Below are 27,331 nucleotides of genomic sequence, written 5' to 3'. Positions count from 1 at the left end.
GAGGAAAGAGGAGAGGGAGATAGAGAAGAGAAAGAAGACAGAGAGAAGAGAGAGGGAGAGAGGAGAGAGAAGAGAAAAAGAAGAGAGAGGGAGAGAGAGGAGAGAGAGGAAAGAGATAAGAGAGGAAAGAGAGAAGAGAGAGAAGAGAAAGAAGACAGAGCGAGAAGAGAGACGGAGAGAGGGTGAGGAAGAGAGAGACGGAGGGAGAAAGCTAAAGGGAGCTAAAGAGAGAGAGAGAGAGAGAGAGAGAGAGAGAGAGAGAGAGAGAGAGAGAGAGAGAGAGAGAGAGAGAGAGAGAGAGAGACGGAGCGGTGCAGCGCCACATCTCACGCCGCTCTCCTCATCTCGATAGCGGGATTATTCCTCGAGTCAGTCCCGTTGCGCACCGAGAGGGCACCGAGACGAGGCGACAGGTACAGAACACACAAGAAGAGGACAGAAATGTAGAGGAATCAGCCATTTTTCTGCGGTAAGCTTCGGGAGCGTGCGCTGGTTCAGAGGAGCATTGCAGCAGACACGAGCGCGGACTTTTTCACATAGAGACGCACGCACGGGGCCAAGCTTGCGCTCATTTGAATTATGCAAGTCCATGTAGCTCATTTACATTCACTGGACACCAGATTGAGGGACTGCTGCTGTGATGGAGCCCGTGGTGGTTGTTCGGCTCCATATTACGCCCTGTTGCAGCGTCAGATGCGCGAGTGTTGGAGATGTGCACGTAATTGTCTGTATCAGTCTAAAGATGCAGGGACATGGATGGCTATTGATGCACTGTGCAAACTTGTAGGATTTAGGAGTGTGAATTCATGATATGGGATTTTAAATGACTCCCCAGTTTATTTTCATATAGGCCTACTCTTGATATGGAAATGTACAGTCAAAAAATGTACCTCTGCAGCTTTATCACTATTACCATAACAACTTGTAGTTAAGGGAAGACTGCTGTTTAGTTTAGTCCTGGTTTAGTCCTGGTTTAGTCCTCTTGGCAGAGCTAGTTTAGACCTGGTTTAGGCTTTATCTGGTCTGATGTGGATAAGTCTTGATTTGAAGGTTGCTGGTTTGAATCCCACTCAAATGTTGTCATTGTGTTACTGAGCAAGACATTTCTGGTTGAAGTTAAAATGGAAATATGTCCTGGTTTAGTCCTGATTTAGTCCTTTAGTCCTCTTGGGAGACATAATTTAGTCTTTATTCTGGTCTGATGTGGTTTAAACCTGATTTAGTGCTATCTTTGAAAGGTTGCTGGTTTGAATCCCACTCACATATTATCATTGTGTTACTGAGCAAGACATTTCTGGTCAAAGTTGAAATGGAAATATGTCCTGGCTTAGACCTGGCTAAGTCCTGGTTTAGTCCTCTTGGCAGACATATTTTAGTCCTAGTTTAGTCTTTATTCTGGTCAGAGGTGGATTAGTCCTGATTTAGTGCTATCTTTGGAAGGTTGCTGGTTTGAAACCCACCTGAATGTTGTCATTGTGTCACTGGACAAGACGTTCCTGGCTAATTAAATAAAACGTCTGCCAAAACGGTACACCTGGTTAGCTCTGACAACCTCACGATGAAACTTGAAATATGTCTTGGTTCAGACCTAGTTTAGTCTTGGTTTAGTCTGGATTTAGTCCTGGTTTAGTCCTGGTTTAGTTCCTTGTTTAGTCCTTGTTTAGTCCTTGTTTAGTCCTGGTTTAGTCCTGGTTCAGTCCTGGTTTTATCCTGGTTCAGTTTTCTTGGCAAACCTATTTTAGACATTTTTAGTCTATTGGATCTTAGAGTTGGTGTGGTTTAATCCTGGTTCAGTGCTGGTATTTTCCTGGTTTAGTCCTTGGAAGGCTGATGGTTCAAATCCCTCTTCCATATTGTTTTTGTGTCACTGAGCAAGACATTTCAAAGTCTATCAAAACACTGCACACCTGGTTTGCTTTGCCATTATCTAACAATAAAATGAAGCAAGCTCTAGGCAGAAAGCTCATGTTCATGCTTTCTACACATCTCCATGGAGACGCTGCTTGCCTTTAATAATAACACATCGACTGGTTTATGCGACGCTTTCTTAGACACTCAAAGACGCTTTATAAACAAGAAAACACAAATTTTAAACTTATGTTACACATCAGATCTGTGGAGCGGCGACTCCACTCACAGTGATAATACATCATAAAAGAAGTTGAATTCTGTCTGGACAAGAGTTTTTAGGAGTGAATACGTTTTGCCACTCATCCAAGTAGCTTCTACAGTTCAAATTCGGGCTGCAGTTTACTAAATAAATTCTCGGTAGACGACAGTCACGTCCTGTCGTTTCGTCAACTAAAAAGGCAGCGTGGCAACAGCTTTCAAAACTATTATGTACCTCTATGTATATTGCGCAATCACAAGTTCACATTGCACAAGTTCCTGCAAAAACAGCAATTTACTCAGAAAACTACAAGAAGATTGTGATTTATATGTAAAAAGGCAGATTAACTCATGATTCACTCCCAAATCTTCAGCTAACTCCCGCATACTCGGTCCTTTCTGCTGTTGCCTCATTCAGATCCTTCTAGTCAAATAAACAACTCAGTCTACAGCTACAGTTTGATTTAGGGTTGTCAAAAGTGCCGAAAATCAGATTTTAAGCGATACCAAAACTAGTATAAAACTAGATATGTTTTTGAGCAGATATTGATACTAAAAAAGTCATATACACTGGACAGAAATGAACCTTATGAACACAACAAGATTTAGGTTTAACACCATAACAAAAAAGCATTAACATCTTTCCAGCATAAGACAAGCAGGTGGTAGAACCTTCCCCAGAAAAGTTACAGAGTACATCTTTAAACAACCGTCTGCTCCTCCTTAACAGTGATAATATTAAGCACATGATCAGAGGCGAGAGTGGGACAGTTATGACTCATGCTCCATTCACTCTGAGCTCTCCTGAAGTTTCGATTACAGCTGCCCACAAAAACACCCACAATTAGGCTCCATCAAACAGCGGCAAAACCATTACTACACAAGCAACAACTAAATGAAAGAATCAATGTCATATTGAGCCAGTGGACAGGGAAGTGAATGGTGAGCAGATACATTATCAAACCTGGACATTAGCAGGGCCGTAGTCTGCTGAAGAAATTGTCCTGCCGATCGATCACTTCACTAAAAAGGGGGCGTGGCCAAAGCTCTCAAAACTATTACGTATCTCCTTGTGTCTGAGCCAAACTGCACTCACAAGGTTATTATAAAAACTAGAGATCGACTGATTTGTTTGTTTTTTTTCATGGTCGATGCTATATCTCCTCGCGCAGTCTCAACTAAGGTCTGTTAAACACTGAAACAAGTCAAATGCGCTCACATTCGCATGCAACAGGGATGTCAAAAGTATCAAAAATCAGATTGTAAACGGTACTAAATCTAGTATTGAAACTAGATACTCATTTGAGCAGGTATTTATACTAACAAAGTCACATTCACAGGACAGAAATGAGCCTGTCCTGAAGCTTTAGAATGATGTTGAGATGGAACCTACCTGGACGACTAAGGGATTACACAGATTACACTACCATTTAATGTTGAAAATCTAATTCTATGGTCTAAAGGAAGGTGTTTTTTTTGCTTTTTTATAATCACTGTCGAGTCAGAATCAGTATTGAGTCTATTTCCTAGCATCAAAATCAATGCCAATACCGATTGTTTAGAATACAGAGCAACCAAAGGTTGATAAGCTCTGGAGATATGTCTGGGCTGATATATAAGGCCAGTTTTGATTATTTTTCCAAACTATGTAATTTAAATTCACTACAAACTCCCTCATAGCCCTTTTTTAACCACAAACTTATAAGAGAGCTGTGTATCTTTTAGTGCAGCTATCTCGTTGTATTCAAGTGTTAAAATAAAGCTTTGCATGTATTTTCTCTGCAACAAATCGCCCAAAAGTAAATATTTGAAATCTTGTTGTACCTGTTGTCAGGCCTGTGCACAGAAATTTCGAGGCCCGGGGCAAGAAACCTCACATGGGCCCCATTCTAATGTCAATTAATAGGATGAAGGTCCAATTATGGGCCCTTAAAACTCTGAAGCCCAGGACAACAGATCCCTTTGTCCCCCGTCTACTCCCCTACCTGTAGTTTAGGGCTCTACAAACATGATATGAAATGCATGGGATTCTTGTTTTTGTTTATTAGTTCATAATAATAAGTCTTCTCTCAAATATTAATATTCCCGTAGTTGTTTACAAAGTGCACTTCAATAAAATTCCTACTTGAAACATATATATTTTAATTTTAAAGGCTCAATATTACTGTGTGTACATTTCCTTATCAATAGTAGTAATAGTTGAACAGATAACTTCTATGACTTCTATGAATTATTGTTTTGGGATTATTCTGTGGGAACCCGACCTGTTGACAGAGCTTTGGGGGCCCAGGGCAAGAGGTCTTACATGGGCCTCCCTTTAATATAAATTATTAGGATGAGAGACCAATTCTGAGCCCCTAAAACTCTGGGGCAACAGACCCTTTATCCCTTTTTGTGATTCCCCTGGCTGCAGCCCATGTTTTATACTGAACATTTTAAAATAGTTTATGGGGTTTTCTTGTTTTATACGTATTATCAGTGGAATAAAACTGTTTCACTATAAACATTTATCATGATATTTTCTATAGCAATATACTGCACTTATCGTGACAGGGATACTGGACCTTTTTCTGCAGCTGCAAAAGTTTCAAAGAACTAAAGTTTGTCAGTGTTGTTATAAGACCACTAGAAGCAAAGTAAACCTGATTTAAAGGTTTACTATGTCACTTTTGAGATCCTTGTCACCTGTTTTTCTTCTTGGAGATGTTATCACTGGACAGGGGTGGCACCAGACATTTTTGTTTGGAGGAGCTATGGGGATGCTACTTTAAAACCTTTGGATGTGAGCCCCTTTCCATCTCCTACCATGTTTCAGTCACTGTTTTAAATAAATTTGAACGTTTAGTCAATATTGGATATACAATGAAAATGGGGAAAAAATCTTTTGGAAAGCTATAGGGATGAACTGGCTATTCTAGAGGAGGCTAGTGCCCCCTCAAGCCCCCTTGGCCACCCCTTGCTGGAATGTTCCACAATATGGCATTAAACATCTGTGTCTAATGTTTATTCAAAGACAGGTGGTTTGTTTTTTTCGCATTCTTACTGTGAGCAGGGTCGCCTCTCCTCAGATCTGACCTGTAACTTGGATTGGCATTACCGGTTGCTTGTCACCTTCCAAAGCTGCTGTAGCAATAACAGACACTATCTCCACAGTTTGAAGGCAGATCTAATATGGACGTCACTACATGGACAGATGACTGACAGCTGTTGAAAGAAATCGGAAACAAACTTCAAGGAACATTTTGTCATTTTGTCCAGAGTCTAATCTGTGCTCCTTATCAACAAATATACTACAAGCTGGGCTAAAAGGAAAAAAAAAAAAAAAATCCAAAGTAAATGAGAAGCACAGAGGAGTTTCTATGGCAACTTGGATCTAAGCAGAGAGAGAGGGAGAGAGGGAGGGAGAGAGAAGGGGAGAGAGAAACTAAACAAAAGCAGGCTGTGAAACATGACGATTTGAGTTTTACAGAAAATATGCACCAGATTGTATTGTTTGAAGGAGCGATCTGAAAGACAATGTGTAAAGTGAGGGATTACTGTTTATGTTGCATTGAGAAAACAAACTTGCTGTTTCAGTTTGGATTCTTTTCTCAGTGCATCTTAATATAGTTGGCTAATACCAGCAGAGACATAGGACTTGCTGATCCTATTCTAAAAATTAATGCAATGCAAGAATGCCAATAAAAGACCTCAGTTCTTCTGCCAAGTTCCTAAACAGAAGTCCTAACCAGTGCCTTGTGGTATTTTTTCCTTTCTGTTTTCCTCGTAAGCAGCCATATTTGTTTTGATATGAACGGACCATGTGTGCCCCCGATTGGCTAATCCACCTGTCAATCACGCCCATTTTGAACTTGAAGGGAGATTCACCGGTGATCAGACTCACATGTTTGTAAAGTATTGAAGAAGTGTGTATTCTGGATCCCAGGCAAGTCCATTTCAGGATTGGTTTGTCTTCTGCCAAGTCAGTCCCAAACAAATCTAATTTCAGATTTCAGATAGGGGACTGGATGACTTGAAATGGGTTTACTTGTATTGTGCAGTCTTTTACTATTTAGTCGTACTAGTTTTAACCAAACACAGCTTTAGGACGTGGACTGTGGACGTCTCTTTTTTCAAAAATCCATTCATTCAGACCTGTCACGCTTTGCTACATCCACTTGTGCTAATCGTTCGGCCTCTTTAAAAAGCACCTCCATGCACTGTTTCAGGAGTCAGGAGTAATTACTGGAACAATCTCCTCGCTCAGTCTAAACTAAGGTCTGTTAAACACTGAAACAAGTCAAATGGCTTTGAAGCCCACACTCATAATAATAGGGATGGCAAAAGTATCGAAAATCAGATAGTAATCGGTACTGAAACTAGTATCGAAATAACATACTCATTGGAGCAAGTATCAGTACTAAAAAAGTCACATTCACAGGACAGAACTGAACCTTTCCTGAAGCTTTAGAATGATCTTGAGCTGTATCAGAACAAGTACCGTAAATTTCGGACTACAGAGCGCACCTTGATATAAGCCGCACCAGCTAAATTTGAAGAGAAAATCAATTTTGTCCATATATAAGCCGCACCTGAATAAAAGCCGCAGGTTTTCATATTGTAACATGAGATATTTACACAGAAAGACGGTGCACCGACACGCTTTTTTTTAAACTGTGCCTGAAAATTGGCACCAACACGACAACAACACGGGATGAACACATCTGCAGGTTTAGAAAATAAAGCTGCACCAACACGGAAAATCTGCTTTTATTTCCTCTGAAAACTTTTGTCGTCTTTTTACATTGACCAAGTTGGATTCATTGATGTCGAGCTTACGTGCAGTGGCTCTATTTCAGGGGTCGGCAACTCGCGGCTCCGGAGCCGTATGCGCCTCTTTCAGCCTCATACTGCGGCTCTGCGTGGCTTGGGAACTAACAGACACAGCTCACAGTCCTGCGTAAAGAGCCCTGATTTTCAGACGTTGTGCGCACAGGGGTCAGGAGCAACTTTGGCCCGTCCCTAATGACACACTAATAAGCTCGTCCGTAGATGTATCATGAAAATCCTGCTGGAAATCGCCACAGAAATCTATTTGATGTAGTAGCAAGTATATTATCTGCTCTTGTCTCCGCGGTCACGTATCACGTATAACACATCAGACACGACGCACAAAAGTAGAGCCACAAGCGAGTGAAAATGAGCCAAAACAAAAGTCTTTGGAGATCTTTTTAACAAAGGGGAAAAGGACAACTGAGGAGCCAGAAGAGGAGACTACGACCTCCAAGAAAAAGAAAGATAAATTTAACAGACAATGCCTACTTAAAATCTGGGTTTGTCGCTACAGGTGACTCACGCACAGAGTCCGCTCTGCGTAACATACGGGAAAAGCAAATAAGGCAATGAAACCTTCAAAACTGCTTTGGCACATGGAGAATAAGCACCTGGGATTAAACGATACGCTACGAGTTTTTTTGTTGTTGTTTTTTTAAAGAAACTGCGGAGCAGAGTAGACATAATCACATAATCAGTGCGATGCATGATGCAGCGGTTTGGTGAGTTGTATTTTTTTATGCACTTAAGTTGTTTTTGCCATATTTATCTGCCACGTGTAGAAGGCTTGTCCGTGAAAGTAAAACCTACATTATTCCGTTACATTATTGTTATTATACAGTGTTATCTTCATTTTAGATGTCAAAAAGTATTTGCGGCTCCCAGTGTTTTATTTTATGTGGAAAGTGGGTCCAAATGGCTCTTTGCGTGTTAAAGGCCGACCCCTGCTCTGTTTCCTTTCTGTTTCTTTATCTTAAAAACTGCATCATATCCATTTCATGATGCGCAAAATGATCGTTCAAAATCAAAACTAGTGAATTCTTCAGAGCAGAATCTTTCCCCACGTCTGTCTCACTTTTACGTTTACAGCTAGAGAGCGCCCCCCAGGGTCCGTTATCCAGTAAAATTCCATATATAAGCCGCACTGCTGTAAAAGCCGCAGGGTTCAAAGCGTGGAAAAAAAGTAGCGGCTTATAATCCGAAATTTACGGTATAAGGCACACAGACTAGTATACACCCATGGACCACTATGGAACCTACTGGACACTGAGGGATTACACAGATATAAGGCCACATGAGAATAGAAAAAAGTACTACCATTTAAAGTGGAAAATCAGATTCTATTGTCTAAATAAAGTTGTTTATGTTGTTTTCTTAATTATCATCATATCGGTATTGGAATCAGAATCAGTATTGTGTACTGAGTCTATTCCTTAGCGTGGAAATTGAGTTTGAAATTTGACTATCATCACAACATTAGCATATACAACACCAAGAAATATGGACTAAAAATTCCAATCTGGACTACATCAACTACATCAGGACAAAAAAAAGATCTGTGTGAATACAAAGTGTCTGCTTAGTTACCTTTTAAACAGATATAACCCAGAAGCATAGAACAGGGATGTCAAAAGGGTATTCAAGTAAGAAATAGTACCAATTTTAGAGGCAGAATTTTCTGTATGCTTAAAATGTAAAATATTTCAAAAGTATGCTGCAAAACAATTCATTTTGTCACCTACCAATCTTTTATCTTTATCTTTTAACCTTAATAAAGTGTCCAGGTAATTAGTTTTTTATTATAGACCAAAATTGGAAAAAATGGGTTTGCCTTTAGTGCCTCCCCTTAAACTGGTTTGGATTCAGGATGATGTTATATCATGTTTATGTGAGTAAAGCATTTTTTTCACTATAACATTTGACTTGACGACTGCTCTCACTCAGAAGGCCATTAGAAGCAGAGATCCCTGGGGGCTTTTTAGTGGTTACATAAAAAGTGCTGATCTAAACTGAGGCTGTGAAATGCTGACACTAGAAATGCACAAATGAAATGATTTTAGTTCTCCTCAGAGCTCATAGTGCAGTCATATATTTGCCTCAGTCTGTATTTAACAAATGTAGCTAGCTGTTTTTAGCCTCATTTGAACTGCTGTTTCCACAATGCTCCCTCAGGTGAATGTTTTAACTTCATACCACAAGGCATAAAGGTGCGCTATGTAACTTTTCGAGTGGGGGCTTTTTCTCCATGAAGATGATGTTTGCTTTGCTTGAAATGCTTTAGACTTTCAGTTACCCATATTTTTATTGCTCATAATATCTTGAAAACCATGCCTTCTTATTGTCACACTTCCACAGATCTGACCTTTAACTTGGCCTGGTGGCATTGAGAAGTTTAATGCTATACTGTGGAATTTCCAATCACCTGTTGGTCTCCATGAAGATGATGGAACCTCCACCAGAAAAAAACATTACAAAGTGCATTTTGAACTCCTACATTTAATGCTCCAACTAACTAACCTCTCTATTGTCCTGTGTTTGCAGGTTATTCTCAAGCCACACCACTAGAGCGCCACCTACTGCCAGGATGTGAAGGAGCCAGTTTGTTCGCTAACGCTGTCTTCTTCAACCTACGGCCATTTTACACCTACATACAAGAGTAAACTCCTGTAGATTGCCTCAAAAGGAGTCTCCAATTGCCTCCAAACTATGTAAAGCCAAGAAGATGGGACCCAAGCTATTAGCCATCTTCTGAACAAACTTTAAATTTCTTTCAGTTGCAACATTCATTGATTTGCAAAGATTATGAGGCCCCAACCACTGCCCTTGCATTACACTGTTTGTATATTATTGTTTATTTGCGTGCCTCTAGCGGTGGGTAATCTACCACATTCACTGCCCTGGCACGTTTCCTGCCCAGTCCGCTGCGTTTGCCAAATCAAGCCATGGTTTTCCTTCGACTCCTTGTACCACGAGGCACCAACCGTGGACTGCAACGATCTTTTACTAACCAAGCTTCCATCACCTATTCCCAAAAATACACACACATTAAGACTACAGAGTAATCTTTTATCAGATTTGGACACCTCAACGTTGCAAAAGCTCCCAAACCTGACCGACCTTGACTTGTCGCAAAACCGTTTCAACCATATTCGAATGATAACGTCAGGTCCTCCATTGAGGTATTTGCTAGCATTGCATTTAGAAGAAAACCATTTAAGCCACCTACCGGATTCGTCTTTCCCATCACTGCCAGTTTTGCAAGAATTGTTTTTAAGCCACAATAACTTGCATACGATTTCACCAGGAGCATTTGCTGGCTTGGATAACTTGCTTCGCTTGCATATCAATAATAATAGACTGACCACAATAGATCCAAGATGGTTCAAAGCATTACCGAAGTTGGAGGTGCTAATGCTAGGTGGAAATCCGGTAGTAGCGTTACCGGAACAAGCTTTTATAGCGCTGAAATCTTTGCGGAGTCTTGTTCTTGGAGGCATGGGCCTGCAAAATCTAGCAGAGAAAGCGCTAGACGGTTTGGATCAGCTAGAAAGCCTCTCTTTCTTTGACAACCAACTCACAAAAGTCCCTACTGCAGCCTTGCGAAGAGTTCCTGGTCTCAAATTCCTCGATCTTAACAAAAATCGAATAAAGTTGATTCAAAATGGTGATTTCCGTGATATGGTGCATCTTAAGGAGCTAGGTTTAAACAACATGGATGATTTGGTTTCAATTGAGAAAGGCGCCTTGGAAAATTTACCAGAATTGACCAAACTTGAAATCACAAATAATCCACGTTTATCCTACATACACCCTCACGCGTTTCTTAAACTAACCCGACTCGAAAGTTTAATGCTAAACTCAAACTCGCTTAGCGCTCTACACCACAATATCATGCTATCTTTGCCCAATTTGCAGGAAGTTAGCTTACACTCCAATCCATTACGTTGCGATTGTCTATTCCGTTGGGCTGCCGAAGAATCTCCTCATCTTTATATCGACAAAGATCAAACCGATACCCAAACGCTTCGAGTTGTACGATTTATCCAACCGCAAGCCACACTTTGCTCCGAACCTCCAGAATTGAGATCGCGTAAAGTTAGGGAGGTATCAACTCTAGAGATGTCTGCGTCTTGCCTCCCGATGATCCCATCAAACTCGCTCCCTTCCTACGCTGGTGTTAGAGAAAATGGAAAACTCGTCTTGCATTGCCGTGCCCTTGGAGATCCCCAACCGGAAATTTACTGGGTAACTCCTTCGGGGATGAAACTGGGACCAAATAAATCAAATTTGTGTCGCAATTTTTCAAGATCTAATCATAACTTTACTTCTAGCAAAAATCAAGACAGCCAGAATAGGTCGTTATGCTATCGTAACAAACACTACAAGTTACTTCCCGAGGGTACATTAGAAATTAGCAAGGTGACATCTCACGAAGCTGGATTGTACACTTGTATTGCTGAAAATATTTTAGGTGCTGATACAAGAAGCATAACTGTTGGCGTGCATGCTCGAGAAAGTCGTCGGAAAAAAGCTAATTTGAAAGCGTTTTTGCGAGCAGAGGTTGCCAGATTGGAGTTAAGGGAAGTTGGAGAACGCTACGCTATCCTGTCCTGGCAAAATGTACGTAACTTACCTTCAACACGCCTATCGTGGCAAGCCATATACGCCAATTTACACACACCAACTTACACGACAAGAATCCTAGCTGGAACGCAAAGTTTCAATCTAACGCATTTGCAACCAGAGACGTTTTACAGAGTATGTCTCCACCTAGGGGCCGCAGATGATACCAAGCGCGTTAGCAAAAGGGTGAGAACTGTTAGAAAACCTCAATGCGTCACGTTTAGGACAAAAGAAGCCAACGAACCGGAAGCTAGTCTCGAGCTAAAACCAGAGTTGACATCGACGGCTGTAACGCTCCTGCTGCTGGCGCTAATTCTGCTAGCTTTAGCTGGGCAAAGCTTTGAGGCAGAGGGTCAGAAGGGTGATCATGTGATGCTGCTGCAGGAAGTGAAAGGTCATGTGATCCAGGTCAAAGAAGATAAAGGAGAAGAGGGGAGCGAGAAAGTGCCGTTGTGATGGGTTTAACTGCGAAACATGGCTTTATACAGGAGGATTTATTAGCATATATTTTGATTACGTTTGACAACCTTAAAGATGCACTATGTAACTTTTCTGGTGGAGGACCTTCCAGCTTGTTGTCTCCATGGAGATGTTATTGCTTTGCCTGGATTGTTCCAAATTATGGTATTAAACTTGTCTTTTTTCAATTAGTGACTTTTTTTATTGCTAAGAAAAACACCTCTCACCTCTCCACTGATCTGACCTGTAACTTGGGAATACCTAAATTCCCACGACTACAGGTTCCCACAGCCCTGTTTTCTTAAATTAGACATTAGATATTTAGATATTAGATATTTTTTCAGCATCTTAGGGGCCCAGAATTGTACCCTCTTCCTATAAATTTATATTAGAGCGGGGCCCATGTGAGGATTGTTGCCCCGGGCCCCCAAATTTCTGTCAACGGACCTGCTCCACCTTGACTCCTTGTAGATAGTAAACTTAATCCCATATGGTGGAACATTTCAGGTAAAGCAATAACATTTCCGAGGTGGTGGTGGAAACTCCATCTGAAAGTGATTGGATTATGTTTATTTATTTTGTTTTCGAATTTGAAAAAGTAAATTGCCTATTGAGTTGTATAGGATATCGTTTGAGTTTGAGCTTTCGGGACAATTTTTATATTCTATAGGCAGCACATATTCACTAAATCCTCCGATATAAAGCAATGCAATGCGGTCTAACTCTGCTGAAAATGATTGTGTTATATACAGAATTACTGACACTACATCCACTTACATGAGACAACCTGGTGTGAAAACGTGAAAGAGAAAGATTGTAAACCCAGCCATGGTGTGTGGATATATAGATTTGTATTTATTTTCTATACCATACAAAGTAAATATATATTGTCATCGTTTTTGTGTTTAAGTGTGTTGTACAGAATTAAAAATGGACAATCACAGACACCGAATTGAAGATTGAATCAAAAGACTTATCTGAAAGCGGTTCGGACTCCAGGGTCATCATGGCGGCTACAACGTTTAAAGCTCAAATGAATTCCAGACTTTGGGACAAAATTGCTGCTTATTTTTGCATTGTAAGCTAGTGATTGGTGTGAACTTTTTGCTTTGCTTCCAGTCAGTAACATGGGACATTTCAAAACTAAACAGTACTGTGGAAAAGTTTATTTAAATACCAATATATTTTATTCACAGATGCGCTACGTAACTTATCCATTCGAGGCCTGGAATTTTCCAAAGTACGGCGTTAAACGTATCTACCATTTATTTCATTACAGTGCACAGTTATTTTGTATTGCTGAAAAATATCTTGAAAAACTTTGACCTGACCTGTAACTTGGTGTAGAGGCATCACCTGCTTGTTTCCATGGAGATAGATAGATCATTCTAGGCAACATCTCCATGGAGACAAGGACTTCGCCATCCCTCCACCAAAAAAAGTTACACAGTACACCTTTAATTTATGAATTAAGTATAGTTTAAGAAGCTAGCCATTGATTATGTGATATATATTTGTCAAATCATGGGTTTCTGTGTCCTGTTAAAGGCAGCATTTTGGGGACTTTTCACTATTCTAAAGGACATTATATAAAAAAAACTAAAAAAAACAACATATGGCAACAGTCCTAATTTTTTATCATTTTGAAACCCATGGATAGAAACAGCATTGACTAGAAGTGGTACTGGGTATTGGGTCATATAAACTTATTTAACTACTTATCTTATTGCCATTCTGTTTCCTCATAATAAACATCTGATTTTCACTAAAATATATTATTATAGTTGCGAGATAGGTCGCCTGCGCCTTGGCCGAGGTCTAACTATATTTTTAGTTTTTCTTTTGAGGAAGTTGTGTATATTTTTGTACATCACATCTGTCTTTCTTCATCGCTCTGACTTTTGCACAGGACTGTTTATACTCATCCCAGAAGCATAATTTAAAGTGATTGTGCTCAAGTCTATTTTGAAACATTATCTAATAAAAAATTAAATTTATCCAACTCTCTTGTGGCTATTTCATTATTTTCTTACACTGGGGTGTTACAGGATGGCCGTTAGAGATAGGGTGAGGAGCTCAATCACACAGGAGGAGCTCAGAGTAGAGCCGCTGCTTCTCCACGTTGAGAGGAGCCAGCTGAGGTGTCACGGGTATGTCCCACCAGGACACGCAGACTGGCCTGGGAATACCGTGGCATTCCACTGGAGGAGATGTAGGAAGTGTCTGGGGTGGGGGAAGTCTGGGAGTCCCTGCTTAGACTGCAGCTCCCACGACCCGCCCCGGATTAGCAGAAGAAAATGGATGGATGGGTTACATTGAAAAGTGACAGATAACTAATGTATTGTTGTGCAGAGCTGCTTGTAATATCAACAGCAGTTAAGATGACAGCATTAAAGATAGAGCAAGCAGTGTGGTTTATTATGCCCCCTGCTGGCTAAGACTTGACATTGACCACATTATACAAAAAACATGTAACAGGTCAGTTGGTCTTTTTATTTATCAGCAGGGGTGGGTGGAGTAATCCATATTGAAAAATTAAGAATATTGTTTCTTGGAAACGGTGGCAGATAACTACATCTGCATATAGAAGTTATGTTATTTTTATGGGTGAATATCATAACAAAATGACCTATTATGCTTGTTAACTGTCATTTGAAGTTGTAGGTTACATTTAATTGTATAAGATCAGTAGTACCTGTGTAGCACCTAGTATGAAAGTGGTGAATGAGTGATTATTAGTAGTCAGAGGGGTCAATAGCCTTGCTTCCATCAGTCTGCCCCAGGGCAGCTGTGGCAGACGGTAGCTTACCACCACTGAATGTTGAGTGAATGAATAATGGACTGTAAAGCACTTTGGGTGTCTTGAAAAGGCACTATATATATATATCCAGTGTTTAATTAAAATGTGTATTTTCTGATGAACGTTCCACCATCTGCTTGTCTCCATGACGATGTTAATGCGTTGCCTGGAATGTTAAACAGAATGGCATTTTACTGATATTTCATTTATTCAATTACAAATTACTGAATAAAAAACATGGCTTTCTATGTAGAACCTTGGACATAGAAATGTTTAAAGCCAGTCTGTGGAACATTCAAGGTGAAGCATTGTCTCCATACAGACAGACAGATGGCAGATCCTACTTCAGAAAAGTTACATAGTGCAGCTTTAAGGAATGGAATGGCACTATTGGTGTTTTCAGCTTCTATAATGTGATGGTGTTATACTTCCAGATGGGGAAAAGCTCAGTTACATTGTACATTTCCATGAAACGTCGACAAAGTTAATCTGTAAATGTTGAATCTGATCATTTCTATCAGTGACTAGACTCTAGACTTCACTGTATTAAAACACAAATTTGCATTTGACCTAAATTCATTTTAGCTGCTCCACATCTGTGTTAAATATCTTTGGTCTATAGAATGTTGTGATGTCGTCTGAAACCCACTGTTCAACTCACAATGATCCCACAGACCTACAGTTATATCAAAGGGCACAGACTTTTTAAAGTAACCAGCTCAATACATTACCATTATGTTTTAAGGACACTTCAGGCAAAACTCTTTTTTTTGTCAGATTGGTCTCTTAGCAACAAGCTTTCATGTGGAAACAACAGAATTGTCCACTCTGCACTGAAAGATGTTTTAATATGTAATTTAATCAACTCGGAACCATAGTCATATGAGGCATTGTAACTTCAAACGCCCTCCATCCATTTTCTTCCACTTATCTGGGGACTGGGTCATGGGAGCAGCACTCTAAGTAGGGACTTCCCCCACCCCAGACACTTCCTCCAGCTTCTCCAACTCCTCTAGGTGTTCCTGGGCCAGCCGAGAGACAGAGACAGAGAGAGAGAGAGAGAGACAGACAGACAGAGCAAGAAAGTCCATCTAGCGTGTCCCTCCCTGGGGCCTCCTCCCAGTGGGACAGATCTGAAACACCGCCCCTCCATGAGCCACCACCTTAACGTGGTGGAGGGGCTTGAGCCCCCGAATGATCCTGGGAATTATGTTGTCGGGAGCTTCATGCTCCTGGTAGGGTCACCTATGGCAAACAGGTCCTGGGGGGACAGGTCAAACTAAATGTGGTTTAGAAGCCTTTTATGAGTTCTACAACGAGGCCAGTTATGTCACAGGATTGGTGCTACTGGAGCTCACCCTGGAGCCAGGTCTGCGGTGGGTGCTTGTCAGCGAGTGTATGGAGGCCTTTCCCCACGAGGCCCGACTGGTCACAGCCCGAAGGAGCAACATGGGGCCCGTCCTCCCCTGGATCCACCACCTAAGGCACGACAAATGGCTCTCCAGACATGGAAACTGGCAGTGGGGACTTCAGAGGTTGTTTTCTTAAAATGCATTTTCCCCCGATAGAGACATAAGGATCACCTCTTTGTAGCACCTACATTCGTCCAACTTTAAAGTCTTGTATTTAACAAGATTTTGACAAAATGTACAGAAGGATTTCGATTTTTTGGAGTCTGATTTATTCAAGTTTTAATTCCAAAAAATGAGGCAAAAATAGATTGTTTAGGCAAATGTTCGGTCAGAACTAGTTTATTCAAACACTGAATAAAATCCAAAATCTCCTCTGTATATTTTTTTGTATCTAATATATCAATAAAAAGAAACAGGAAATTTAATCCTGGCTCTTTCCATGTTTGTTTTGAATGCCCAAAAAATTTGACCATCTTTGGCCATTTTTACATATAAAAAGTCTCATTTTATATAAAAAGATTACATGATGAAAAACTTGCAATACATTTTTAGTACTTGTGTAAACTACAGCAGAAGTTTCAAATTTATATCTCTAAGTTTAAGATTTTTTCCTATTCAGCTGCAAATCATTACAAAAACTCCCACCTCTTTAGTTAGACTCTGCATTTATTCACACAAAACATTTTACATTTTCTGCAATAAGGCATCACAAGACTGTATATACATAAAATACTATTCACTTCTATGTTACTTCTCTTCTGTCTCCACCTCCACTAAATAAATATCTTATGAAAAAGAGCGATAGATTCAAGTCATGGTTAGTACATCCCACATAATATCAGATACTACAGAAGTTACTGCAGTTTTAAATGGTCCTATGGAGTATAAAATGGTTTGTAGACATTTAAAACATTAGAAAAACAATTTATCTTCGCACGAACCACCATTAACTGTATAGAACAATAACACTGACATCATTATTAGCTGCTGGCAAAAGGTTTTTAAATGAAAATGGAAATACATTTTTTAAATAGTAATAATAGATACGGTAATGCTTGTTAAATGTTAAACTCTTCCGATAATGGTGAGTTACAAAAATATAAATCTATTTCTTCATAGAGATAAGAGAGATCATTCAAACTGTTGTGGTTGTTTTATACGGTTCATTCAGAACTTCATAGAATTTGTCTTCATTTCTTGTTGCTTTTCTGAGACTTTTAATACATCCAGCAAGCAGCCATATATCGACAGCATCAGCAAAACACGATTATTTTTACTATTGTAATTCATATTTTAGTTTTACAAAACTTCAAACTAGGCCAGGATAACTCTCACCAGTGTGGTCTTATGTACCTTTTCCTTATATTCAGGGGAATGTTCCAGTGCAAATTTTTGGCATAAATCTTATACTTGTTTTTATCATGCCCGTTCCAGTTTTTCAGAATAAACCCTGTTAATAACAATCATAAAACTATTTAAAATGATTTAAAAGTAGTGCTAAAATGAATTGGCACCAGACAGTAGTAAACTTACAAACATATGAAAATGGCCATAAATGTTCTGAAATGTAGTTTTATTTTATCCCACTGAACACCAGAGGGTGGCGCTAAAGCTCTGATGACTCTGGACATGCAGAATTCATAGAACCACAGTTACATTCGTAACTTCTATTTTCTCTGGTCTAAGATCTTTGTCTAGTTTGTTCTTTTACTGTCACAGTATTTAAAATATATAATAAAAAAGACAACATCTTCCTGTGACCTGTGGAAAAAGTAATAGTACTACTGAATTAAAACTTTAGATAGTATTTAAAACATTCAAAGACACATAGGACTGACAGGACTGGGTACTTTGATCAAATATTTTGGTATTGAAGAAAACACAAATAAGTACTTATATTTAAAGTACTATTCTGATTTATGTTTCGAATCTAATGACTGACTCCTCACAGGTATTAAAAATGTGTTTTCGAGCATCAGGTTCAGAAATTAGATTTCAAAAATGGATCCAGCCCTATTGGTCAATGAGGTCCTTACTCTACACCGCTGCTCTCTAAAGCTAAACAAGCAACATGAACTCATTTGCTTGTATGTGTTTTATATGTGTCTATTGGATACAGTTTTTGGCTGTTACTTTTAATTAGTCCACCATTTTAACATTTCAAGAAAATTAATTATTGACTTGCGTAGATATTTTATTTTTCTTATTTTAAGTAGATTGTTCTATTGGACATTTTGTTCTGTGACTAGACAAAACATGAAGGTAAATGGCTTGTTTTTTATCATAGTTGTAGTTTAGTTATAGTTGTATTTTCAGTTAAACGTAAATACGTTTTTCTTGATCTGAGTACATATTTTCTTATTTAAAGTAGATTGTGGCGGTTGTCTTGGTAACATTTCTAACTCTTACAGTTGAAATATTTTTTCAGCTGTACTTGAAGTTGTAGCATTTCTTTTTTAGGTTTCAGTTTCAGTTATAGTGGAAGTTGTGGTTGTTTTTTTCAGTTGTGATTTTTGTTGTTGTTGTAGTTTAAGTTGTACTTTTAAAAAGTATTAAAACATTTTTAATTTTTAGTTCCAGTTGTAGCTGTAGTTGACTTTTCAGCTTTACTTGTACTTTTAGCTCGTAATAGATTTTTTCATCTGTTGTTGTATTTTTAAACTTCAGTTGTAGTTAAACCTCTAGTCCATTGTTTGTCCAGGTGTAGTTGTAGTTGTAGTTGAAGTTGCAGTCGAAGTTGTAGCTGAAGTTGAAGTAGACCTGTCACGATAACAAACTTTAAAGTTCAATATAAGAAAATGTAGACGATAAACGATAATATTAAAACTAAGGTTGTTTTCACACTGGCACTAGTCAAGTTTATGTACAAGAGTATTCGCTCCGAGAGTGGTTCTTGGGTCGGTGTGAACCCAACAGTCGCACTCTGATTCCCTCTGGAGCGGGGCGATTGTGGTATGAATGAGGCCAACCTGCTGTGACAGTAAAAGCCTGGGCCTGGATCTGTCTGCACAGGTGAAAGAAAAGACCACTGTGTACAGGGAAGCGAGCGTGTGCGTGTTCATGTGGCTGTTTGCTTGAAGCGCGTTGTCGTAAAGATAAGTTCTTTGATCAGTAGATGCACTCTCACGTGGCTCATCGTGTTTGGGGTGAATGACGTACAGTGTGTGTGAATAAGACCAACCCAAAAGTAAACAAGACTAAACCCAGTGCCACTTGGGGCTCCACAGAGCCACTCACATGTGTGAAAAAGACCTTAATTATGCCACTGACACAATAACCCTTAAACAGGATTAACCCCAAAACCTATTATAAACGTGCAATTTGGATAAAGTTGCATTGAAGTTACATGTTCAATCCTCCAATCTTATAGTACTACAAAAATTAACCAAAAAATCTCCACTAGTCCCAAAAAATATTGTCCCAGCTTTCATATCTTGAGTCGATATAGTAATTATCGTGACAGGCCTAAGTTGAAGTTGTATTTCTCAGCTGTAGTTGTAGTTAAATCTAGTCCATTTGTTTCAGCTATAGTTGTAGTTGAAGTTGTAGGAGCTGGGCTCTTTGGGCACAGGGGGCGGGGCTTCTGGGATGGTGATATTTTCGAGGTCAAGGAGGCGGAGCTTCATCTCCATACTGATCAGAGTGTCCAGGTCTGAGCGTGTCAGGTCACTGCCCATCTCCCTCCCCAGCAGCGCACACAGCCCGTCAGTCCAGATGCAGTACTGACCAGGGGCAAGAAACAGGTTTTTAATATGTGGTTACTGATGTAGAATAAGAATGTGTGTTTTTATAGGTTTGGAGACAAGTAGGTGGCAAGCCCTTTACTGGAAAAGTACCATAATGTGCCTTTATGGCTTTAACAGACAATATTCACACATCTTCACATTCCAAATACACTTCTGTTATCCTAATAATTCACCATGTTGAGTTTAAAGCGATTTTCACAGCGTTCAGAGCCACTTCCTGGTTTATGGCAGTTAAAAACGTTACCCTAAGAGCTGTTTTTACAAAATACTGTACTGGGACTAAAACTTTACTTTATTACATGAAAGAAAATTGCAGCAGTATTTGTGAGCTTTAAGCTGTGTTAGAACATTGTTACCACCTCAAAAACAGACCAGGAGTTGTGTTTTCATTCACACATGCTTGAGTAACACTTTATTATTAGTCTGTCTACATCTCCAAACCTGAAAAGTGGTCATTTTCAAGCTGACAGCAACATTTTACCTTTATTTCAATAGAGATTGGGAATTCCAGGGATGAAATTATCTAAATGATTATAGGGAAGGTGGAAGGAGCACTTCCTGTATTACCACATGACATCACAAGGTGGAAGGTTTTCTGTTTGAGAGAAGAACTCTAAATATGCAGGGTTTGTGTGTTAAACATGTGTGAATGAAACAAAACACAACTCCAGGTCTGTTTGTGATGAGGAAACAACATTATAACATCCGAAAATAGTGTAATATGGACCCTGTAAACTTCTATCTCCATGGAGACAAGCAGCCGACACTGCCAGACCAAGTTTCAGTACAGTACAATACAGGTATATGCTCGATGGATTCTGTTATTTTACCTCATATTTATTTGGTGCCACAAAGTTGAGCGTCTCATCAGGGTCATACAGAACAGAGAAGGCCAACTCCAGCACCTCCTACAGGATGAACACAGAATAACAGTCAAACATGGATAAAATATACTAGCAAAATTAACAACAAGTAAGTCGCTATGGGAAACAAACCAGACCTTGTTCTGTTTGAGAGCACTCTTCTCCTTCATGTGGGGACAGTCTTTTCCAGTGACCACAGACTTTATATCAGACACTGGGACTGAGATGAGAGAGAGAGAGATAGAGATAGGATAGATGGAAGAAAAAAGGAATGGAGGGGGGGGGGGGGGAGAGAAAAGTAATAGAGGGAGGGGGAAAACAGAGAGAGGGAGGAAGAGGTAGTATTAGAGGAAAAAGAGGGGGTAGAGCCGAAAGAGAACATGTGAGGGAGAGAAACAAAGTAGGAAAGAGGGAGGAGGGATAGAGGGAGGGAGAGAGGGAGAGAAAGAGGGGGGAGAAAGAAGGATTGAGGACAAGGGGGTGAAATAAAAAGAGTGAATGAGAGAAGAAGAGGTGACAGAGGAAAAAAGGAGAGAGGGAGCAGAGGAGATAGACATGTTAAACTGCTGTTTCACACTTTGAACAGTGAGCAGATGTCGAGTGGTGTTTGAAACTTTAGCTCTGTGTGTGTTGACATACGATGGTAGAAGTGTAGTAGTTTGATATTTTTGATGTGTTTTTTGCGGTTGTGTGTGATATTTGTGTATGTATGTGTGTGCGCGCGTGTATGTACGTATGTGAGTTTGTGTGAGTGTGTGTATGTATGTGTGTGTGTTGGTGTGTGTTTGTGTGTGTTTAGGTCCTCACTCTTGTCACTGAGCAGCTCAAAAGGCACTTCGCCCTGAGGAGACTCGTCCAGGTCTCCGTAGTGCAGCATTTTGTGATTCAACGAGAGGCGACAGAACCAGAACTTCTCTACAAAAAAACAGAACAAAACAAAAACACAATCACAATCAAGACACAAACTTGGCGTGGATTCGCGTCTCACTTTCCAGAGTTGGAAGGACACAACTGAAAAGTGGATTAAAGCTGCACAATGTAACCTTTTGGTGAAAAGTTAGCTACCTGCTGAATGCCATGGAGATGTTATCGCTTTGCCAAGAATGGAACACAATATGGTATTACACTTATCTATGGATTCAATGAAGTGACAGCATCAGGCCAAGTTACAAGTTACAGGCCAGATCTATGGAGGTTACCCCCAATAAGAATGCATGTGTCTCAATGTATTTTTTTGCAATGAAAGTATAATTGAATAAATGCAAGATGGACGTTTAAAGCCACGTAGGACTGTCATGTTAATTGCTATATCGACTTATGGTTCAATATATACAAGCTGGAGCAATAGTTTTTTGGGGGTCAATATTTATCGTTGTACTTTTCCTTTGTACAAGACGGGAACCTTTTGTTGTTTCTGTACTACAAAAAGATTTGAGCTGTAGAGGTTTGAATAAATAACTTCTATTACTCACCATGACGATGCAAACTAACATGTTGATCATTTAGAGTTGTTTTTTGGAAGAATCCTGCTGTAGTGGCATAAGTTTCACTATTATAGTTTATCATCTATATTTACTTTATCAATATATCACACTTCAAAATGTGTTATCGTGACAGGCCTAATGCCATGCTGTGGGACATTACAGGCAAAGCAATAACATCTCCATGGCGAGCTCTCTACTAAAAAAGTTACATAGTGAAGCACGTGTGCTACCGTAGTGTTAGAGTATACAGTATTTGTATAATATCAGTTTAATAGTAGTAGTAATAAAGATATATACCTTGTCTTCTCCTGTTTCCCAGTTTCCTGAAGCAGCTGCCCTCACACAGACGGTTCAGTCGCTGCTGTTTGATCAGCTCAAGGATCTCAGGCTGAATCCTCTCACGCAACTCACTATAAAAACACATTATATCATGACAAGTAAAAACAAAAGCACTAGGACTTATGCATCCATGGTTTGTAGCAGTATTAAATTGTTTTTACATGATCGGAGGGGACTGGAAGTCATCCTGGCTCATGCGTTCAGACTGGCGTAGACGAAGGATTTCTGAATAGTTTAAGCCTCTGAGTTTGTTTTTGAGTTGGTCCAAAGACGACGGCTTCATGGCCAGAGCCCGAGTGATCTGCTCCCTCACCACCTGCATCACCTACAACACCAGAGAGACGCTCTGTTACAAGTGTGTGGGGATATTTCAAGTTCACTCTATACAAATACATATTAACATTTTTATATAGCACTTTTCCACCTTCAAAGTGCTTTACATCAGGGAAACACTCACCCGTTCACACACACACATTCATACACCAATGTACGCAGACAGTGGGGGCTTGCGCAAGGACACAACAACAGCATTTATCTGTGGGTGCTGGAATCACACGGCCAACCTGTGGGTCAGTGGACTTGACCGCTCAACTAATGATGTTTTTATGTCAAAAATGGGATTTGAACCTTCGGATCAGTGAACAAACCCTGAATTAACTGAACTACTGTCGCTCCATTATCATATCATCTCTATCATTATAATGCTATGAGTTCAATTTCAATTCATTTTATTTTTTTAATATAGCATATTTAAATACAACTTCAACCCAAAGTGTTTCACATAAAAAGTCTACAAAAAAGAAATATACAGCTGATACCATACATAGGCAAAGAACATTAAAACAGTAAACACCAACAAAACACCAGGATATCTTGTGTATCTAGAATTAAATACCAGTGAGAAGAGGTCGGTTTTCTAACTGCGTAACAGACGTATCTAGAGAGTCAACAAAATCAGGTCTGATGTAGCAAAAACGTAACTCCAGACCAGTTGTGCTTGTGCTTACATGTGTCTAATTGTTTACATATAGAATCTGATTTTCAAATGTATTTGTATAATTTATGTATAAATGATTCATAATAATGCATTTTATTTGCCTAGCGCTTCTTATAAACTCAAAATAATTTTACATTGCATTATTCATTCACTCTTAAACCTGGTGATAACTTATTACTGTAGCCACAGTTGCCCTGGGACAATCTGACAGAAGAGAGGCTGCCAATCTGCACCATCAACCACTCTTACCACCACTAATCACTCAATTACACACCACATTCACATTAAGCAAGGTGGGAGAAGTGTCTTGCCAAAGCACGCAACAGAAGTATGCACTAGAACCATCACCTCCCTCCCCAGAGGTAACCAGGCCCTGTTTAGCTTCTGAGATCAAATGAGAGCAGGTATTAAAGTGGAAAAGCGTTAAAGTGGAAAAGCATTAAAGTGGAAAAGCCACAGGAAGCATGTAAAGAATCACTGAGCTCTTTTAGACAATAAAACCAATTAAATCTTCAAGTAGATTAAACAGAATTTACATAAAAGTATAAAAATGTATAATGCCTAGAAATAATAACACACACACACACATTCATACACCAGCTCTGTCGCTCTGCCTGGGCCAAGCTGCTGTAAAATGCAGGAGTAATGAACAATCCTGAAACCAAACCTTGTTAAAGTCTTCGGCGGTGGCTCTCATCTCCTTCCATGTTTTGTTGAGCAGTTGAATACAGACACAGAAGAACTCCTCCCAGGCCCGATCGTGAGTGAAAAACATTGGGTGGTAATCATTACAGCCTTCGTTTGCTGGAGGAGAAAAAGAAATGAACTCATTTGGACCTGTACAAAATCTGTGTTATTTAAGCCAACAAAGGTGAGAGCTAAAACTATTGTTTAAGGCAAAACATGATACTTACGTAACTCTCCAACCTGAAGAATCTCACAGAGCATTCGGGTCAGTTCAATAGCACAGCGGCCGAAGGGGCATTCATGTTTGTCCTCACGACTGCTGTTCTCCAGAACGATCTGTTATAATGGACAGTTGAGTGCGTTAGACTTTTACACTGTATTAGTAGTAGTAGTAGTATTAGTAGTCATAGTCGTAGTAATAGTATTACGGCCTGTGTACACTGACTGCAAGTGCAGTGTGGTGAAAATCATTAAAACCAATGCGAAGTGCCACACTGACTCCAGCAGAGGGTCCAGGTCCAGGTGCGGTGCAGGTCTGCGGAAAAAATCTGCAAGAATTCTGTTTTTTCCTGTAGTTTTCAGGTCATTACGTGAAATCACGCTGCTTTGGTCAAAAACACACTGCTGTTGTCATTGTTGGTGTAGCAGGCAATCTGCAAGTAACACACTCAAAGTACACCTGACCTGCCTGGTAGTCAGTATAAACCAGGGATTAGAAGTAGTAGTAGTATCAGTAACAGTTGTGATATCATGTTTGATACCATATACATTAAAACATAACTAGGATTTTGTTTTGTTGCCTGTAATTAGGGATACACCAATCCAATACAGGTATCAGACATTGGTGCCGATATCAAAAAATGTGCTGGATGTGATCAACTGCTAAATATCGGTTCAGCCAATATCCTGGTTGGACAAATAAAATAAGAATTATTATTACACCTAGTTGTAGTAGTGATAGTAGAAGAAGTGGTGTTGCAGTAGTAGGTATAGTGGGAATTATAGAGCTGGCAGTAGTGATGGTGTTAGTAGAAGTAGTAGTAGTAGTAGAAAAATAGCAGTAGTATTAGTAGTAGTTGGCAGTGTAGTGTAAAGCCAGTACCCTGATGTAAGTGTCTTGGTGCACTTTGGCGAGGTACAGCATGTTGTCCAGAGCCAACATCCCTGGAGGAGTCTGAGTGAAGTCCAACGCCGGGTTCACATGGTTCTGAAACAAACACAGGAACATAACACTGTAATGTTAGCTTAATTATGTGGTAATATGCTATAATATAAAAATATGTTCAAATAATTAGTGCAGGGGGTAGAATATATAAATACACTTTTTCACTTTTTGTAATTTGAAAATGTCACGAAATGTAGTATTTCATTTAGTAGTATTTAGCATTTTGAAATTTAGAATTACTTGAATATTGGAATTATTTAAAGGTCCTATCTTACACAATATTGACTCTTCTGAGCTTTAAGCCATGTTATAATGTTGTTACCTCATCAAAGATATACCTGGAGTTATGTTTTGTTTCATTCATTCACACAAGTCTGTTCCACCTTGTGATGTCATGAAGTGGTAGTTTTCAAGTTACCAGCTCCTTTTACCTTTTCTACAGTAGAGATTGGCAATTCCTGGGCTGAAATTATCCAAATGATTCTGGTGAAGGTGTATGGAGTTTAAAAACTCCAACAGTGGAGCACTTCCTGTATTACCACATGACATCACAAGGTGGAACAGAGTGTTTTCAGGCTGAAAGAACTCATATGCACAGTTTGTGTGTTAAACATGTGTGAATGAAACAAAACACAGCTTCAGGTCTGTTTGTGATGAAGAAACAACATTATAACAGATATAAAAAAAAATAGCATAATATGAGCCCTTTTAGTCACAAACAAGACAGTTTTATGTTTTTGTTTGTATACATACTGAACTGATATTGTAGTAGTAATGGGGCAATGTAGAAACATAGAAACGTGTTACCTTCAATTTATTATTCTTATTTCATAGGTTATTGGTAAAAATTTAGCTCTTTCTTAAAGAGACATGTACTCACCGTGAAGCCCAGCATCTTATAGTCTTTGCTGTACATGGCCTTCCTCTTCTCTGTCCCTGTCGGGTCGTTCTCTCCGTCAAAGGCAATTCTGCGCAGCTCGAATATGATGTCTCTCTGAGTCTAGGATACACAGTATAAATATAATCAAATTATTTTTTAATCTAATTATAACAATTGGCTCAAGTTCCACACTCATGCATTTTATTCATCATAACACTGCTACCACCCAGACATTCACAGAGTTATATGTAGATACAAAATCTGGGGTTGTTAGAAGCAAAAACAGTAGGCTGATATATTGAGGGTAAATGGTCACCTTTTTATACAGCACTTTTCTACCTTCAAATCACTCAAAGCACTTTATATCAAGGAACCACTCACCCATTCACACACACACACATTGATATGTAAACAGACACTGGGGATAAGGTTAAGTCTTGTCTAAGGGCACAACAACAGCATTCATCTGTGGGAGCTGGAATTGAACGGTTATATAGTTATGCAGTGTCCTCTGCTCCAGCGGTATCCGCAGAGGCGCCTCTCCGTGCAAAGAAACAGTTAAGTCCAAAGCGTTTCTTAAATTTGTCGGTGCAGAACGTTTCATCGACATTGTGGGTTTTGCCGGGAAGAAAACTTGCAAACATGCAGCACTTCACAGTCACACTGTGATCCAACATTTTCTCAAATTTGGCTGAGCTCACTTTGTACTGTACAGGAGACACGTCACGGAAAAGATTGATTGACAATAGTCTACATTCCCTCAGCCAATCAGGACGGAGTACACAATGCACGTTCATACAGTCTAAAAAAAAAATCCACAAAACAGCAAGACCGCGAAAGGTGAACCGCGATATAGCGAGGGACCACTGTATTTCTTTTTGGAATACTGACCGCCTGTGCCATCATAGTCTCAGTTAAAGTCTGAATATGGACTAATCTTAATACTAATCTCAGT

The 27,331-nt window shown here is 39.6% G+C and overlaps 2 protein-coding genes across 8 annotated transcripts in view; one reads left to right on the top strand and one right to left on the bottom strand.

Annotated features, from left to right (window-relative positions):
• Positions 1-9,477: 9,477 nt before the first annotated feature.
• Positions 9,478-13,997, top strand: LOC117371696 (leucine-rich repeat neuronal protein 2). The gene has a single exon (XM_033967397.2). The coding sequence runs from the start codon at positions 9,724-9,726 to the stop codon at positions 11,998-12,000; it is 2,277 nt and encodes a 758-aa protein (XP_033823288.1). The 5' UTR covers positions 9,478-9,723; the 3' UTR covers positions 12,001-13,997.
• Positions 13,998-16,863: 2,866 nt separating this feature from the next.
• elmo2 (engulfment and cell motility 2) overlaps positions 16,864-27,331 on the bottom strand; it is a 30,272-nt gene continuing 19,804 nt past the window's right edge. For all 7 annotated transcript variants that reach the window (XM_033967086.2, XM_033967080.2, XM_033967084.2 and 4 more), the window contains 10 exons: positions 26,377-26,496; positions 25,434-25,538; positions 24,559-24,667; positions 24,312-24,448; positions 22,809-22,972; positions 22,606-22,718; positions 21,632-21,739; positions 20,962-21,044; positions 20,792-20,869; positions 16,864-19,937 (listed from right to left, as the gene is read on the bottom strand). In XM_033967086.2, coding sequence (XP_033822977.1) covers positions 19,737-19,937; positions 20,792-20,869; positions 20,962-21,044; positions 21,632-21,739; positions 22,606-22,718; positions 22,809-22,972; positions 24,312-24,448; positions 24,559-24,667; positions 25,434-25,538; positions 26,377-26,496 — 1,218 coding nt within the window. In that variant the 3' untranslated portion in view covers positions 16,864-19,736. The remainder of the gene's footprint in view (positions 19,938-20,791; positions 20,870-20,961; positions 21,045-21,631; positions 21,740-22,605; positions 22,719-22,808; positions 22,973-24,311; positions 24,449-24,558; positions 24,668-25,433; positions 25,539-26,376; positions 26,497-27,331) is intronic.

This window comes from Periophthalmus magnuspinnatus, chromosome 5, assembly GCF_009829125.3.
Source record: "Periophthalmus magnuspinnatus isolate fPerMag1 chromosome 5, fPerMag1.2.pri, whole genome shotgun sequence".
Classification (NCBI taxonomy): domain Eukaryota; kingdom Metazoa; phylum Chordata; class Actinopteri; order Gobiiformes; family Gobiidae; genus Periophthalmus; species Periophthalmus magnuspinnatus.
This window is presented reverse-complemented; position numbering and strand designations above follow the sequence as displayed.